Source organism: Chiloscyllium plagiosum, unplaced genomic scaffold, assembly GCF_037043375.1.
Source record: "Chiloscyllium plagiosum isolate Xiang-an unplaced genomic scaffold, Cpla_swu_hap1 HiC_scaffold_3, whole genome shotgun sequence".
Lineage (NCBI taxonomy): Eukaryota > Metazoa > Chordata > Chondrichthyes > Orectolobiformes > Hemiscylliidae > Chiloscyllium > Chiloscyllium plagiosum.
The window spans coordinates 156,587,760-156,601,360 of record NW_028270141.1 but is presented as its reverse complement, the minus strand read 5'-3'; the positions used below and the strand labels follow the sequence as shown (position 1 = coordinate 156,601,360).

Below are 13,601 nucleotides of genomic sequence, written 5' to 3'. Positions count from 1 at the left end.
CAATCCATACCTTAGGTTGCTTTGTTTCTTTCACTCTACCTCCAAAAGGCGCAATTCCATGATCAATCCTCTGGAACCCCAGCTAGGTGCATGTGTTGAACATGTTTCATTTCAAAGGCACAGGTAAAACAGTATCGATGGCCCACCCGGGGAGTTTGTTGTTAATGGGGTAGTAATCCTGAGCACTGGGCTAATGCTCTGCAGATTGTATTTCAATTGCACTGCAACAGTCCAAATCCAAATAATAAAACTGAAATGAAAAACGAATCAATTACTGTCTAGGTTGAATTTGCATGTTCTCCTGTGTCTGCATGGATTTCTACCAGGTGCTCTGGTTTCCTTCCACAGTCCAAAGATGTGCAGGTTAGTTGGACTGGCCATGCTAATTTGCCCCACAATGTCCAGTGATATGCAGGCGAGGTGGATTAGCCATGGGAAATGCCAGGTTATAGGGATAGGGTAGAGGCGGGTCTAGGTGGGATGCTCTTCGGAGGGTCAATGCAGATTTGATGGGCCAATGGCCTCTTTCTGCACTACATAATTCTATAACTATAACAAAGATTAAGAGACTACTGGATTGTCAAAAAGACCCAACTAGTATACTGATGTTCATTTGGAACGGAAATCAGCCATTTCATTATCTGGCCTAGATATGTGAATCCAGGGGTACAGTAATTTGGTTGACTATCGACAGTTTCTGAAGTGTCTCAGTTGTACGAGATGGTACAATATCACTAAGGACTGCCCTGGTTCAAGGTAGCTCATTGTTATCTTTTCAACAGTAATTAGGGATGGGCAACACATGCTGGTCTTTCCAATGATGCAAACAGGAATTAAATAAAAGGAACAAAGAGGTTCTGTCTGGAGGAGATTATGGGACGATTGTGGGTACTTTGCATTTATGTTGCATATATCTGTCAGTGGATAAGCGTAGGCCGATCTCCATTCAACCCATGTCAGTAGCAACAGGTGTAGAGTGTGTGTGTGTACAGGTTGCTATATTTTTGCACATTCATACATACATGCATGTGTGTCTGTGCATTTTTCATTCTTTCATGAATGTGAGCATTGCTGGCTAGGTCAGTATTTTATTGCAAATTAAGGAAGTAACGGTGAGCTGCCTTCTTTAACTACTGCAGTGCTTGGATGATAGATGCAACCACAGTACTGGAAGGAGTTCCAGGTTTTGATCTAGCAATGCCAATAGGTTTGAAATCTGGATGGTATGTGCCTTGGAGGAGAACTTGCAGTTGGTAGTGTTCACATGCATCTGTTGACCTTCTCTTTCTAAGCAGTAGAGATATGGGTTTGGAAGCTGCTGTCTGAAGAACCTGTCTGCGGATTTACTGCAGTCATTTTGAAGACACTGCTGCCATTGTGCTGATGATAAAGAGTATGAATATGGAAGCTGGTGGAAGGGTATGATCAAAAGGCTGCTTTGTCATGGATGGTATTGAGCTTGAGTGTTGTTAGACCTTCACTCATTCAACATAAGGGGACATTAGTCCATCAGAGTCCTAACTTCTGCCTTACAGATGGGAGATAGGCTTTGCAGCTATGAGTCAAGTCAGTCACTTCTTGTAGCCACAATATTTATGAACTGCTGGTTCAGTTCAGTTCAGTTCAGTTTCTGGTTAACTGCAACCCCCTAGCATGTTCCTAAATAAGGAACTCAGCAACAGTAAATTATTCAATGTACTGAGATGATGATTGGATTCTGTTTTGCTGGCGGTGTTCACAGCTTCAGTATCTGAGTTGTCACAATATGAACCTTTCCTCCATCGTAAGGTCAGAAGTGCTTACAACAATGAATTTTGGGCACAACATGAATTTGAACTCTTCTTCCGTCACCTTCACCCTCACCCTCATGTCCATTTCTTGGGCAGGAGTCCTCTCTCCATCTGTAAGACCCTTTCACCTGCCTCCTACACTCTTCCTCCACTTGGTCGCTCCCTTTGGCCTTTTATCTGCACTCAACGATTCATTGAGAACTGTCAACATTACATTGATTATCTTAATTTCTCTGCTCCCGTTGCTCAATTGAACCCATCTCCCTCTGAATTGACTACACTCTGTGCTCTCAGATACAATCCTGACTTTTTAATCAAGCCTGACAATAAGAGTGGTGCTTTTGTCTGGTGTACTGATCTCTACATTACAGAGACTGAGCATCAGCCCTGTGAACCACAACCCCAACATCGAACATCAGGCCACTGTGTCTACGACTGTCACCAGCCTCATCTCATCTCTTCCCCAGCACAGCCTCCCAGTTCATAGTTCCCCAACTCCATTCAGGCAGTTTCTACTTCTTCCCACGATCCACAAACAGGACAGCCCAGGCAGATCCATTGTTTCTGCCTGCTCCTATTCACTGGAACTCAGCTCATCTTACCTTGACTCGATTTTTTCTCCCCTTGTCCAGCCCATTCCCATTTACATCTGTGATTACTCTGATGCTTTACATCAATTTCAGAATTTCTAGCTTGCGGGCTGATCCCACCTCCTCTTTACTATGAAGATGCAATCCCTTCACATGTCCAGCACCAATCAGAATAGTCTGCTTCTTCCTTGAACAAAGACCTGAACCGACCCCATCCACCACCACCACCCTCCTCTGCCTGGCTGAGCTCATTCTCACTTTGAGAAACTTCTTTAACTCCTCTCATTCTCTTTATATCAAAGGTGTAGCGTTAGGGCTGCACGGACTTTCATTATGCCTGACTCTTTGAGGGGTTCACAGAAGATTCTTTGTTCCAGTCCTATTTGAGTCCCTTCCCACAACCCTTTCTTCAGGTCATAGGATCCCTACAGTGCAAACAACCCACTGAGTCTGTACCAACCTTCCCATGCTCTTGGTTGCAGGCAACTGTGGATTCAGCAGTGTCAGTGAAGTGGGCCCAACAGCAATGGTGCCTAAAGAAGGCCAACTCCTATGTTGGTGGGTTGGAGGGAGGTGGCAATGGGGTGTTGGTGTCTCCCTGGTTGGAAAGACTGATACTCTGAGCTTTCTTCTACTTTGTTTTTCTAATTTATTCCTCTGACTTATAATGCTGGACAATTTATTTATTTTCTAATTTCTTTTGTTTCCTAAGAATTTGATCTTAAGTATCTGTAACTAGGTACCTTTGTACCTAAATGGCAGTGTAAGGCGGCAAATGTAAACTTTTCAGTGTATTCATTTGAGTACGTGAGAATAACCTGAATTCAATTCAACACAAACTCACCCCCCCCAACAACCTAGCCTCATAACACTGCATTTCCAATGGCTAATCCACCTAACCTATATATCTTTGGACTGAGGGAGGAAAGTGAAGCATCCAGAGGAAAACCATGCAGCATCTGCCATTTCTGTCACCCCCTGACAACATTCCCCTCCCTCCCTTGTCAACCACCTGCAGAAACTGCTCCCACCAGGACACACTGTCACACTGAACTTCTAATACCTCCCCATCGCGCATGATACCTTCCCAAGCAATCAAGGCCCCAGTCACATTTCTAGTTGGAGTATCGATTTACCTGTACTTAACTCAATCTATTCTACTATACTCAGTGCTCACAATGTGGTCTCCTCTACAATAGGGAGTTGAAATGCAGACTCGGTGACCGCTTTGCAGAAAATCTGTATTCAGTCTGTAAAAATGACACTAAGCCTCTATTTGCTCGTCACTCAAAACACCACCGTGTTCCCTGGCCAACATTTCTGACTCAGGCTGCTGCAGTGCTCCAGCAAGCTGAAAGAGCAACATCTCACTTTCTGCTTTTGCATCCTGCAGCCTTCAGAACTCAATCATGAGTTCAATAATTTTAAGGCCTGAACACCTTCTTCCATGTCCTTTACTTACACCACAAGCCCTGTCATTACATGGGCTGTTTTCATCACAGCCAATCCATTTTGATCTACTAATGGCCCTTATTATTTTCTTCCCCTCTGACTTACCATTTTCCACCCTTGTCTGTCAAACTGCTGTTCTTGCGCTCTTTCCCTCTCTCTAGACTCCAAGTGCATCTGTCACTTACGCCTTTACCCGACCTATTTTCAGCATATACCACCTTGCGCCCACACCTCCTCCCTCACCTCTATCCAAGGCCCCAAAGGAGCTTTCCACATCCATCAAAGTTTTACCTGCACATCCACTAATATCATCTATTGTATCCGTTGCTCCCGATGCGGTCTCCTCTACATTGGGGAGACTGGGCGCCTCCTAGCAGAGCGCTTTAGGGAACATCTCCGAGACACCCGCACCAATCAACCAAATCGCCCACTGGCTCAACATTTCAACTCCCCCTCCCACTCTGCCGAGGATATGGAGGTGCTGGGCCTCCTCCACCGCCGCTCCCTCACCACCAGACGCCTGGAGGAAGAACGCCTCATCTTCCGCCTCGGAACACTTCAACCCCAGGGCATCAATGTGGATTTCAACAGTTTCCTCATTTCCCCTTCCCCCACCTCATCCTAGCTTCTAACCTCCAGCAACTCGATCCCCTGACCTGTCCGGACTTGTCCGACCTGCCCAGCTCCTTTTCCACCTATCCACTCCACCCTCTCCTCCCTGACCTATCACCTTCATCTCCTTCCCCACTGACCTATTGTACTCTATGCCACTCTCTCCCCACCCCCACCCTCCTCTAGCTTATCTCTCCACGCTTCAGGCTCTCTGCCTTTATTCCTGATGAAGGGCTTTTGCCCGAAACGTCGATTTTGCCTGTCCTCGGATGCTGCTCTTCCAGCACCACTGATCCAGAATCTGGTTTCCAGCATCTGCAGTCATTGTTTTTACCACCTTGTCTTAGCTACACTCAGTTCTGAAGAATCGTCAGTGGATCCAAAACATTGACTCTGCTTACTCTGGAAAGAAGCTGCCAGACTGCAGAGTTTCCCCAGCAATTGCACAATCATCAGGGAACATCCTCACTTCTGATGTTATGATGGAGGGAAGGTCATTGATGAAGCAGCTGAAGATGGTTAGCCTAGGACAACACTCAGAAATTCCAGCAGTGGTGTTCTACAGCAGAGATGGCTGACTTCCAGCAACCACAACCATTTTACTACATGTCAGACGTGACCCAGAAGAGAATTTTCCCCATGAATTCCATTGACTCCAGTTTTGCTATGGGGTCCTTGACATCTGTCTCAGTCAAATGTGACTGTGACCTCACCTGCCTTCTCGAGTTCAGCTTTTACCCACATTTGAACGAAGAACACGACATAAGGAACTGAGTGGCCTTGGCAAAACATAAACTGAACAGGCTGTTGCTGAGAGCACTAGGTAAAAACAATGACTGCAGATGCTGGAAACCAGATTCTGGAATAATGGTGCTGGAAGAGCACAGCAGTTCAGGCAGCATCCAAGGAGCTTTGAAATCGACGTTTCGGGCAAAAGCCCTTCATCAGGAATAAAGGCAGTGAGCCTGAAGCGTGGAAAGATAAGCTAGAGGAGGGTGGGGGTGGGGAGAAAGTAGCATAGAGTAAGAGCTTCAGGGCAGAGGAAATGACCTGGGAGTTGCAGTGGGAGAGGGACTCCCTGAGATTCTTGTAGAGAGAGGAGGAAAACTTCTTCAAGGCAGGTATCCTTGCAAGAGGATTCGCAGTAGGGTTAAAATCAACGAGGTAAAAACAATGACTGCAGATGCTGGAAACCAGAATCTGGATTAGTGGTGCTGGAAGAGCACAGCAGTTCAGGCAGCATCCGAGGAGCTTCTGGATTCGTGGTTGTTGACAACCCCTTTCATCACTTTGCTGATGATCGAGAGTAGACTGAATGGGTGGTAATGACCAGGTTGCATTTGTCCTACATTGTGTATACAAGACAAACCTGTGCAATCTTCTGCTTATTGTGTAGATACCAGTGTTGTAGCTGTACTGGAACAGCTTGGTTAGGGATGCAGCTAATTCTGGCACTCAAGTTTTCAGTACTGTTGTTGGAATGTCCCCTAGACTTTTCTGAATCCAATGCCATTTACTGACAACACATAGAATGAATCAAATTCGTTGAAGACTGGCATCCATGATAATGGGGACTTCAGGGAGGTAGCAAGTACATATGTACATAGCCTATATTCACACTTGTATAACATTGCAAGTCAACTATGCACACCACATATCCTGGGGACATTTTTCAACATTGTCTAAGGCAGATTTCCAGTGCTCCAAGCCTATACAATGAAGCATTTGTAAACATTTGGGCAAGTACCTGGTGGGACTCCGAGCAGGCGACCAGACATGTCTGAAATGCTGAGCTTCTTCTTCAGGATGGGCACAATCTTCTCATCAAAGTACTCCATTGCCATGGAAGAGATGTCCCTTAGCTCCTGCAGAACCTCGTGGGCTCTCTGAGGTGACCGGGTGGAGTTTACATACCTCAGAACCCGATAAATCTCATCGATTACCTGTATAACAGATAACAACAAAGTAGGCATAAGGGTAATAGCAAACAGCAAGGAAGTGAACAACAGAGAGACTGTCAAGGCCATCAAAGACTCCAGGACAGGGTTCAATATGGAACTTTCCTCTGCACTATCCCCATCAAACATTCCCAGGACTCTATGACAGGTACAGCACAGGGTCACTTACAGAACTCCCAGGGAAAGTACAATATGGATTAGTGACAAGAGTCAAATTCCTTCTATACTGTCCCATCAAACATTTCCAGAGGACATAGAGAACATTACATTATAAATAAAGATCCATCTATAAAGTTCCGATCAAACACTTGCATGACAGTTACAGCACAAGATTAGATTCAGAGTAAAGCTGTCTCTATACTGCGTTAAAAACCACAACACCAGGTTATAGTCCAACAGGTTTATTTGGAAGCACTAGCTTTCGGAGCGATGCTCCTTCATCAGGTGGTTGTGACAGCTAGTGCTTCCAAGTAAACCTGTTGGACTATAACCTGGTGTTGTGTGATTTTTAACTTTGTATACACCAGTCCAACACCAGCATCTCCAAATCATCTCTATGCTGCCACATCAAAAACTCCCAGGACAGGAACAGAGTTAGACATAGAATAAAGCTTCCTCTACTCTTTGAAACAAAAATGTCAACAGAAAGTAAAGCTCTCTCTACAGTTCAAAAGCGAAAGTAAAGACTCCTTGCCACTGTCCCCAAATCTCTTACTAACCCCCCCCCTCCCCCCCCCCCACCCCAAGCACAGGAACAGTATGGGACTACACACAGTAAATATGCCTCTACTCTTTTAAACTGAAAGCAAGTCTCCCTTGACATTGTCCCCATCAAAAACTTCCATGACAAGGGTAGCACAGAGTTAGAAACAGATTAAAAACTTTGTCTACTCTTTTAAACTAGAAGCAAATGGAAAGTAAAGTTACCTCGACGCAGCCCAATCAAACATCCCTGGGACAGGGACAATCAGTGTTAGGTACACAGATTAAAGCTCTCGTTACTGTTTTAAACAGAAAGTAAATAAATACTCTACAGTATGGAAACAGACTCTTCGGCCTAACAAGTCCACACCGACCCTCTGAACAGAAATCCACCCAGACCCATTCCCCTTCCTTATATTTACCCCTGACTAATGCACCTAACACAATGGGCAATTTAGTATGGCCAATTTACCTGGCTTGCACATCTTTGGATTGTGAGAGGAAACCGGAGCACCCGGAGAAAACCCATGCAGACACGAGGAGAATGTGCAAACTCACACAAACAGTCGCCTGAGGCTGGAAGCGAACCCAGGTCCCTGGCGCTGTGAGGCAGCAGTGCTAATCACTGAGCCACCATACCGCTCTCACTGTCCCTCAGTACTGTCTCCATCAAAGACTCCCTGCTTAGGGACAATATGGAACAGCTCTCTCTCCACTTTTAAACTGAAATTAAAGCTTCCTTTACTCATTTAAACTTGAAGTAAACTGGAAGTAAAGCTCCCTTGACACTGTTCCCAAGTACAGCACTGTTGGATATAGAGTAAAGATGCATCTACACAGTCCTAACAAACAGTCCCAAGACAGGCACAGCATGGGTTTAGATACAGTATAGAGCTCTCTCTATACTGCTACATCTAAAAGTCTCAAGGGCAGGTACTGCACAAGGTTACATAGAGATGTTTTGACTGCATTATGACATGAATATAGTCAAGTGTACATCATAACAGTGGCCACATTCAGATATATGATATTGGTTGTAAAAGCCTTTAAATGATCCTGAGGCTGTGCAAGGTGCCATAAGTGTAATTTTTTTTCCATCCGTCCTGAATTTTTAACCACCAAAAACACAAAATTCTCAGTGCACTACACAGTGCTGGATTCCAAAACCACCCAGATCAGAAAGTTATCTCAATCACCTACTTCCCAGAAATCTCCGCAGACCCACCTTGCCAGGGATGAAGCAGCAGAGATTGGTGTCCACATATTTCATGAAGGTCATGTTGAGCAGGGACAGTCTGGTCTCCACTGCTGCCAGGATATCTGCATGACGTGCCAGTGAATGATTCCTACGCTCCGACTCCCGCCTGTAAGAACAGAGAATTAACCCTTACCGTGCAGTGTTTTCCTAAGTTCCAATGCAGTGGGGAGCCCAGATTCTCAGCATTCTTAATCATTACAGTCTGCTTTTCACCCACTTTGCTGTGATAAAGGTTCTCCCAACTATTTTCCCTCTAGCTGTTGAGCTCTAGCTCACCTACCAAAACAAAGATTTAGCCACGCCATTGGCAACCTTGGTGTTGCATTTGACCTTGACATAATGTCCACTACATCATTGTGTTAAATTAAAAACATTTATTCGTGGAACGTGGGTATTGATGGCTGGGATCATATTCATTGCCCATTCCTAATTGCTCTTGAGAGGTGGTGGTGAACTGCCGCCTTGAACTGTTGCAGGTCTCAGGGTATATACACCCATGAGTGTTTCCGGATTTTGACCAAGTGACACTGAAAGAATAGCAATATATTTCCAAATCTGGATGGTGTGGGGTTGGGTGGAGAAACTCCAGATGGTACCTGTGTATTTGCTGCTTTTATTCTTCTGGATGGTAGATGTTATGGGTTTAGGAGGTACTGTCAAAACAGCTTTGATGAGTTACTGCAGTACATCTTATAAATGATATACACTGTTGCCATTGAATGATGGTGGTAAAGGGAGGGAATATTGAAGGTAATGGATGGGGTATCAATTAGATGCTGCTTTGTCCTGCATGGAATTATGCATCTTGAATGGGAGTTACACTCATTCAAGCAAGTGGGGACTATTCAATTACACTAAATTATGTCTTGCGAACAGTCAGGAGAAGAGTTACTCACTGTAAAATTGCCAGTCTTGGAGCTGCTCTTGTTGCCACAGTATTTATATGGCTGGTCTAGTTAAGCTCCTGGTCAACAGTAACCCCATAAGGCCATAAGACATAGGAGTGGAAGTAAGGCTATTCAACCCATCGAGTCCACTCCACCATTCAATCATGGCTGATGGGCATTTCAACTCCACTTACCCGCATTCTCCCCGTAGCCCTTAATTCCTTGTGACATCAAGAATTTATCAATCTCTGCCTTGAAGACATTTCGCGTCCTGGCCTCCACTGCACTCTGTGGCAATAAATTCCACAGGCCCACCACTCTCTGGTTGAAGAAATGTCTCCGCATTTCTGTTCTGAATTTACCCCCTCTAATTCTAAGGCTGTGTCCACGGGTCCTAGTCTCCTCGCCTAATGGAAACAATTTCCTAGCGTCCACCCTTTCCAAGCCATGTATGTTGATAGTGGAGGATTCAGTAGTGGTAATGCCATTGAATGTCAAGGGATGTCAGTTAGTTTCTCTTTTTCTCTATTGTCTAGCATGACTGTTACTTGCCACTTCCATCCCAAGTCTGGATCTTGCCTGGGCTGCTTCATCACCTGAGAATGATGGTGTACATTGTGCAATGTTCACTGTGTGGGGAAGAGTCAGTGGCATAATGTCATTGGACTGGTAATCCAAAGAGTCCCAGCCCAACATTCTCAGGACATTGGTTAGGCCCCACCATAGAAGATGGTGAATTTGAATTCAACAAATGCTGAAATGAGAAAAGGTTAGCCTCCTGGCAACCATGAAACTATTGACAACAGCTATAAAAACTCAGCTGGTTCAATAATGTCATAGAGATGTACAGCATGGAAACAGACCCTTTGGTCCAACCCGTCCATGCCGACCAGATATCCCAACCCAATCTAGTCCCATCTGCCAGCACCTGGCCCATATCCCTCCAAACCCTTCCTATTCATATACCCATCCAAATGTGTCTTAAATGTTGCAATTGTACCAGCCTCCACCACATCCTCTGGCAGCTCATTCCATACACGTACCACCCTCTGCGTGAAAAGGTTGCCCCTTAGGTCTCTTTTATATCTTTCCCCTCTCACCCTAAACCTATGCCCTCTAGTTCTGGACTCATCGACCCCAGGGAAAAGACTTTGTCTATTTTTCCTTTCCATGTCCTTCATGTCCTTTAGGGAAGAGATCTGCTATCCTTATCTGGTATAGCCTAAATGTAACTCTAGACACAAAATGTTTGTTTGAGTCTTAATTGCCTTCTGAAAAGGCCTGAAAATGCCACTTAGATCCATCATACTATTATAAAGTCTAAACAAAGAATTAAATAAGGATGGACCACTTGGCATTGACCTAGGCACAGGAAATAATATGGACCAAGACAGTCCTGTCAACACTACAAAGTCCACCTTACTAAACTCCAGGATCTCTCTGCAGGAATTCCTCAGGGTCATGTCCTGGACCCAACTATTTTTGGCTGCTTCATCAATGATCTTCCCCCAGATAGAAGGTCAGAATCAGGAATGTTCACGGAGGACTTCACAATGTACATCACCATTCCCAGCTTTTCAGATACTGATGCAATCCATGTCCAAATGCAACAGGTTTGGGCTGTTGAGGCAAATGACATTTGCATCACACAAGTGTCAGGCAAAGATCAACTCCAAAGATAATCTAAATATTGGCTCTCGATATTTGATGCATTACCTTTGCTGAATCCTCCATGATCAACATACTGGTGGTTACAGGTAAATGCTTTGTTGAACACCTCCACGCTATCTGTAAAAATAACCCTAATTTTTCAGCTGCCTGCCACTTCAACAAGCCATGGTGCTCCCATTCCAACCATTTGTACAATGCTCCAGCAAAGCTCAAATCAAACTGGAAGAACAATACCTCACCTTCTACTTAGGTACCCCAGAGCCTTCAGGAGTCAACACTGAGTTTAACAGTTTCAGAGTGTGAATATCAAGTTTCATGTTCATTACCTACTCTCAGGTTCTGTTCTGTACTGATTGCTCCCAGCGCAGTGAACCCATTCTCAACTACTCACAGTTCCAGTTATCACTTATTTAGTATTTACCTCTTCCCCAGTTTACGATCAGCATTTCTGTTGTCTGCTTTCCTTACCTTTCACTCTCTCTGGCCACCATCTCAATATATGTGTTAGACGCATTCCTCCCACCTCTCTAAGCCAGCCCAGACCCCTGTCATCAGCATACCATCTTTTCAGTTCTGACAAAGCATTTACCTGTAACCACAAACATGTTGACTCTGTTTCTCCCTACAGATGCTCCCAGATCTGCTGAATTTCTCCTGCACTTTATTTTTGCTCCTGGGAGCTACCACTAAACAGAAATGGAACTGGACTAGTCCTACAAATACTGTAGGTCACAAGTCCCAGACACCACCATTACCATTGTATTGGACAGGACAGATAAAGTGGTATAAATATGGGAAGGAATTGGTCCTGCATTCTCAACATTAATTGCAAACGCAATGAAATCTCGTGGTATCAGATCAACAAGGGGCAAGGGAACCTCTGACTGATTACCAACTTTCCCTCTCTAACTTGTTGAACAATACTTGGAGGAAGTACTGTGCATATCGAGGGCACAGAATGTATTCTGAGTGGCCTGGTAACGTTGACTGAGCTTGCCACAGCTGCAAGAGAGAGTCTGTGGTGGGTGGTAAGAGAAAGAACAAGGGGGGGGGGGGGGGAAATAATTTATTTTACACTGTCTTCACCAATCTGCCTGTTGCAGATATGTCTACACATGAGTTAATAGTAGGTGAGACCACCGCACAGTCCTTACGGGCATCCATGGGGACTATAGCAAAATTGTATTCAATCACAAGCTGTAACTGTTTGGCCCAATATATGCCTCCACTCCACCATTACCAACAGGGCAGCTGGTCAATCCTAATTCAATGAGTACAGGAGAGTATGTCAGAAACAGCACCATGAGGTGTCAACCTAGTGAAGCTATAAATCAGGACTCCCTGCATGCAGAACAGTGGAATCAGCATGCAAAAAATAGGGCAAAGTGACTCTCAATAACAGGTCAGAAATCTGTGGTCCTATCATTTCCAGACATGAATGGTGGTGGATAATTAAATAACTAACAGATAGAGGCTCCTCACATATCCCTACCCTCAACTATGGGGGAGTAACACATCTGTGTGAAAGACAAGACATAAGCACTTGCAGCAACAATCTTCAGCCAAAAGCACTGAAGTGGATGATCAATCTTAGCCCCCTCTGGATGCCCCCAGTTTCAGTCAGTCAATTTGATTCACTCCATGTGATATCAAGAAATAGCTGAAGTCATGGATACTGCAACACTCCTACAAAACTAGTGAACACTTGAACTCCAGAACTAGCCGCATTCCTAGCTAAGCTGTTCCAGTACAGCTGGCATTAACCTGACAATGTGGAAAATTTCTTAGGCATGTGCACAAAAAGCAGGACAAATTCAACAAGTCATTTACTGCCCATCAGCTTGTTTGATCGTCAGCAAAGTAATAGAATTGAATTGATTGTCACGTGTACAGAGGCACAGTGAAAAGCTTTGTCTTGTAAGCAATGCAGGCAGATCACCTGGTTAAATAGCGTAGATAAGTAAATAATAGGTAAACAGCGGCAAAAACCAAAACACAGGTATAGGTGAATACTCAGAGTTTGAGAGTCCATTCAGTATTCTAACAACAGTAGGGTAGAAACTGTTACGGAACCAGCTAGTGCACGTGTTCAGACTTCTGTACCTTCTCCCTGATGGTAGAGGTTGTAGAAAAACATTGCCAGGGTGGGATAATTCCTGAGAATGCTGGTGACCTTTCCTGGACAACGGGCCTGGTAGATGATTCTATAGATGGGAGGTTGGCCTTTGTGATTGTCTGGACCGAGTTCACCACTCTCTGTAACTGTCTCTGATCTTGACTAGTACAATTGCCATACCAGGTAGTGATACAGCTGAAAATGTGTTGCTGGAAAAGCACAGCCGGTCAGGCAGCATCCAGGGAACAGGAAAATCGACGTTTCGGGCATAAGCCCTTCTTCAGGAATGAGGAAAGTGTGTCCAGCAGGCTAAGATAAAAGGTAGGGAGGAGGGACTTGGGGGAGGGGCGTCGGAAATGCGATAGGTGGAAAGAGGTCAAGGTGAGGGTGATAGGTCAGACTGGGGTGGGGGCGGAGAGGTCAGGAAGAAGATTGCAGGTTAGGATGCTGCCTGACATGCTGCGCTTTTCCAGCAACACATTTTCAGCTCTGATCTCCAGCATCTGCAGATCTCACTTTCTCCAGGTAGTGATACATCCTGACAGAATGCTCTTGATGGCACACC

At 44.9% G+C, this 13,601-nt stretch overlaps 1 protein-coding gene across 1 annotated transcript in view; it reads right to left on the bottom strand.

Moving 5' to 3' along the window:
* The window catches only part of fbxo28 (F-box protein 28), a 38,371-nt gene that overhangs the window by 3,475 nt on the left and 21,295 nt on the right, over positions 1-13,601 (bottom strand). Inside the window, exons 3-4 of the mRNA XM_043687397.2 lie at positions 8,330-8,468; positions 6,192-6,387 (exon numbers count right to left, since the gene is read on the bottom strand). Coding sequence (XP_043543332.1) covers positions 6,192-6,387; positions 8,330-8,468 — 335 coding nt within the window. The remainder of the gene's footprint in view (positions 1-6,191; positions 6,388-8,329; positions 8,469-13,601) is intronic.